Raw genomic sequence first — 5,350 nt, forward strand, 5'->3', positions numbered from 1 at the left:
TTTTATAAATTGTTTAATAAATAAATAAATAAATTTGAAAACATTTAACCAAATATAATATATAAGTGCAATAAATAAATATTTACGTAAGTGGAATACAAAAATTTCCAAGGAAATTAAAATTTACTTAACTTCAATTTACTTGAACTCGCACAGAGCCTAATTGTGTTTAACTTCAAATTTTTTCTACAATTTACTGATTTACCATTAATGTAAATAATAAAATATGTGGCATCATCAAATTGATTTCGCCCAACATTTTGACATTTTAAACGCCAATTATGAATTTTCGCAATTTGTGAGTAATCGAACCGTCAAAGACAAATTTAATCGTACAACATTTTGCAGCTTAAAATTTAATTAAATTATCTATATGTCAGGAGCAATTTAACATATAGTGTCGCTGTTGAATGAGCAAAAAGGAAAAGTCGAATTTCATTAAAGTGCACTCATAAGTAATTCTCAATATATATAAATAATTTTAAATAAATTTTATTAGAAAAATCGAAGTATTTTATGCTGCAATTCCCAGTATTGAGAACATAAAAGTGACATTTGGTGTGACGAAATAGCTCATATTCGCAGTTATAACGCGAACGCATGAGTTAGAGGGAGTACAACATATGCTGTAATAAGTCAAGTCATACGTTGAGCTTCGAAATTAAAGAGCGTAAAGAGGAACAAAAATAGCAATAATTACAATGGCGAATCCATCAAGCACCGGTGTTGGTAAGAATTTTTTGTTAAAAAAATTAATAAATTTGTGTAAATATATTGTAAATCATACATAGTATTATTATCAGAAAAAATTTCTAATAAATTGCGTTAAATGCATATATAAAAATATATAAATATTAAACAAAATATCGCCAAAAAAGACTTGCTTTGCCGAACTATGTGCAAAACGTGAAAGTGTGAAGTCTGAATATGTAAAAAGAAGAAAAAAAATTAATGTGCGAAAAAAAGGCGGTGCTGTGTGAAAAATAACTTTAAACTTATAAATGATAAAAAGTTTTCAAAACTAATTTTAACATTATGTTGAAAAATAATTGTATAAAAATTTCGGTTCACTTCATCAAATGACTTGACAAAAAGTTCTTTATGCTCTCTTTTTTTGACTTTTACTCACCCTTTTGTATGCTACTTGTCCGGTTTGTTGTGTTGCCAATGGTTAGGTTTAGTTAACAAAAAAAAAAAAAAAATCAAAAGAAAATAAGACCTAAGTGCTAGTTCACTTATTTTTGATTGACTTCTACGAACCCCTCACGCGTTTTAAGATACATTTCTTAATTGCATGCTGAGTTGCCGAAAACCTACAAATTCCTATTGTGCCGCGCCCGGTTTGGAAACTTATTGCTTAATTAGCAGGCAAAATAAAGGAATCATATTTATTACTATTGTTTCACTTGTGCTCCCATTCCTATGCAGTGTCCTTCTTGATACTGCACCACCTGACACCACCCATTTCATACATTCCTCAATTAAAGTTATTAGTCATCGTGATTGCAGCTATTTTATTGTCAGACACCACTCAACTCGACTCATCAATACTGGGTGGCTTTGTATATATGTATATACTTTAATATTCACACGAGTTTGACCTATGTGCTTTCAACTATATGAGATATGATTTAATCTTTAAGAAAATTATAATAAAACGTTGGACTTAGTTCAGAAACATATAGAAAGTACTTTGCATGATGGTTTAATATAAAAGGATCTGCACTTCTTCGGAGGTATTTCAAATAGAGTATTATGTTATATTATGACTTTCAAAAAATTATTCGGTTAACTATTTGCTAATAAAATTTAAAAGTATTTTACTGGGTTTAGGTTCTTAATATAATAAACAAAATTCTTTCACTATATAAATAAAATACCAAAAACATTTCCTCAGATATTGTAACTTAGAATGTATTCTGAATTCACAAAATTTTCTGACGTTTTTAATTAAATCCCACATCACGTGTTTTTAAAACAATAATTATAAAAATCATCTTATAATAAAATTCGAGCTCGTCTGTATTTAAACAGAGTATCTGTTGTTGTGTTGTGTTGACCCGCGGATATTTATCGAGCAGATAATATGAAATGAACTAAAGCTCAACTTATACCTTCTGGTACAGTACCTTTTTGAAATGTTGCACGGCATTTGGTCGTCAAACTCGAAAAGTGGCCATATGACGTAGACCCAGCCGGTCTCGAAACCCAATCGGAATATCTATTAATCTAATGTGTTAGATAACTCATATCAGTAGCTGCATTATAAACTAACTAAAAACGAATTAAATTAATTTTTTTATGAATGGTGTTAGGACCTTATTTCTACTACTAAAGTATTTGGTTGTCCTTGGTTTTATAGCAGTCATAGGCGAACGGATCTAGTACATTTTAATTTAACTTCCATAGATGACGTAAAATTTGGGTTTATAAAGATGAAAGTGAGCAATAAGATTTTGTACATACAATTGGCTATGAAGAGACAGTATTGCGAAGAGTGGGATTTTTCTGAAACTATAACTAATTTGCAGAGCAAAATAGTTGTATCATTTTAATTTAGAAAAAAAAACAATTTTTCATAAACTGTAGTTGGATGGTTATAGTAGTTGTACTAGTAGACCATGGTAATTTATATGACATAACATAAAATGAATTACAAACACGATACATGGGTTAGAATATGGTTAGCTGCGGTAAGCGTGAAAGGGTCAGGGATTCTTTGGGCACAAGTGTACATTAAAGGGTGAGACTTTAATTAAAGCTATCTTAAGTTAAGATGGGACAGAGCCAAATCTCAATAGGATTTCAATTGATGTATGCATTAGGACATAGAAGCAGATAAGCAACATCATTAGGTGGTAGAGCTGCAGTCAAAAGGAAATGGATGGTTTAAATGCCTTTCTAAATTTGCCGCTCGTACACTAGTACAATAGAATATTTTAAAGGTCTTCAATTATTGATTTACCATTTTTGTTTGTTTGCAACTTAACCACTACAATCGAATATTTATTAGTTTACATTTTGTGTTATTTATTTAATTTAGGTCGAGTGCGAGTTAGGCTAAGTTGATGCTAAACCAAAAGGGAGATTTTTTGGGATTTTTTACACTGCACACATTTAGTCATTCATCAACACGTACCGACACATTACTATATTATCGGCACAACTTAGAATTTCCCTCATTTAGAACGCAACTTAGCCTAACTTGCACACGTCCTTAAAAACAATCATATTCTGATTCTTTATCAATAAAATATCGTAAAATATGTTTTCATATATTTAGACTAATTAAATTATTTTCTTTAGTGGTTCCACGTAATTTCCGTTTACTGGAAGAACTAGATCAAGGTCAAAAAGGCGTTGGCGATGGCACTATATCTTGGGGCCTTGAAAATGATGACGATATGACCTTAACATATTGGATTGGCATGATTATTGGACCACCTAGAGTAAGTAAATTCCAAATTAATAATTTAGAACTAATTTATATACGTTATTAAACTGCCAATTTGGTTTATATTGTTATTGAAGTTATTGTTATTCATCAAATAAACGTTATCAATAACAGCGAATAATTGTAAACTCTTCTAATCACAAATAGTTTGAGTTTCAATCAATATCCCAAAAGATTATTTTAGAGTTGATCATCGGGTGATCTAGCACAATCTATCAATTCACCTTGATAATATAAAACATGTTGAACATGTTGCTGTTGTTATAGTCCAAAGAAATCTAATTGTGTTGTCCTATTTGTGAGTGTTGAATGCCAATTGGTCGTCGAACTTGATGACTGGCTCTCGATTCTAGGAACTTTAATATGTGAGATACCCGATTGTATAAATATTATCCGAATTTGTGAAGATGTGTTCTCGCAATATGGTAGACTTTTCTTTCATTTATATTAAAGACTTGCATTATGTGTCAATTTAAACTAAATTTTAAAACATTTCTCGTAAAGAATATTCCATTAATTTTATAAAACTATACTATGGATATGTGCGCTATAACAAGAGCTGTTCACTCAAATTTTAGTCAAAGCTAGATTAGATCTAAAACGACTAAATGTGTCTAGATATAGTGGAATACGAGTATAACAGAAGTAATTATTTAACACTAATCATTAGTGCCTCTAATTGGTAGACACATTACAAGACTACAACTTTTGCCCGCTGTTCTGGAATTTGCAAGAGCTGCTACTTAAAAGAAAAAAGAAAACGTCAAAAGCGATTTATAGCACTGTCCAACTTTGATAAAAATATCTTGTGTACCTTTTTCCTTTAACGAATATATCGAATATCAATGTATATAAATTTTAGAATTATTTAGATATCAAATGACTTTAAAGGAAATAAGTATATCTCTAGTGTTATAGAATATCGCAACGCTACATATTGGTCTAAATTAGGTGTATTTGCCACTAGTGGTATTTAAGTAACTAGAATTTATGGAATTTATATCTATATGATTTTGAGTACATAGTTCGCATGAAATATGTTCAGCGAACCCCATATAGGCTGCTTAATTTCTTGTCCCACCATGTTACGTACCGAAAAACAGGTGCTTAACACTAAATATACAGCCTAACTTATGAGGATTATGGGTTTTACATCATTTACTAGTGTCACTTTTTCACGTCTTTGTTTCTAAATCCATTACTTTAGTATTTTTAGAGGTAATTATCATATAGGAATATAATAATAATAATGAAATATAGAAAAAATTTCAATCTCTTCGACATTTACGTTTGTCATGAACTAAGAACTTGATAACCATGATGTACGAGTATATCTAACACAGAACTACTTCAAATTCTTTTAAAGTCATAAAAGAATATGCTGAGTATGTCCGAAAGTTGTAATTTTTTTTCATAATTACCAATATAAAAAACACTTATATAAACAAAGTCTCTGCGGCACCAGTCCGAATGATTTTTTATAGCCCACTATAATGATACCGACAGAATTGTAAAACTGTGATTGTCATAGAAAGTTCGCAATATCGGTAACTACAGTTCGCCTTAGTAGAAGCATACTGGCTGCCGATCTAAAGATATCCTCTCAAAATGCGTTACGAATATTACAAAATGAGTTTTAATCAAAATCTTTAAAGCTTCAAATAGCTCACAATCTTACACCGAAGAAAAGATAGAGGAAATCGAACTAAAAGTTTAATTCATCAGGCCAAAAGTGCAGAGTTTTGTTTTTTTCCGCGGGGCTCTTTCATTATTGAGCAAATAGTGAAGAAAAAAAATGGAGTAGTTTACTTGTCTTAGATTTTTTTCGAAAATTTACATACTGGATGGCTCACAAGGTTGTTGATGTTGTTGTAACCCGCTGGGACCTGTAAGCAA

General features: G+C 30.6%; 1 protein-coding gene across 1 annotated transcript; it reads left to right on the top strand.

The window, feature by feature from the left end:
• Positions 1-301: 301 nt before the first annotated feature.
• On the top strand, positions 302-3,449 carry LOC119665016 (ubiquitin-conjugating enzyme E2 variant 2-like; the record flags this gene model as incomplete). The annotated part of the gene is made up of 3 exons (XM_038074350.1): positions 302-455; positions 511-729; positions 3,307-3,449. Coding segments are annotated over exons 2-3 (171 nt in total), but the record flags the coding sequence as incomplete, so codon positions are not given.
• Between the last annotated feature and the right edge of the window lie 1,901 nt (positions 3,450-5,350).

The sequence above is a fragment of the Teleopsis dalmanni genome, unplaced genomic scaffold (genome assembly GCF_002237135.1).
Source record: "Teleopsis dalmanni isolate 2A unplaced genomic scaffold, ASM223713v2 unscaffolded_contig_3241, whole genome shotgun sequence".
Taxonomy (NCBI): Eukaryota; Metazoa; Arthropoda; class Insecta; order Diptera; family Diopsidae; genus Teleopsis; species Teleopsis dalmanni.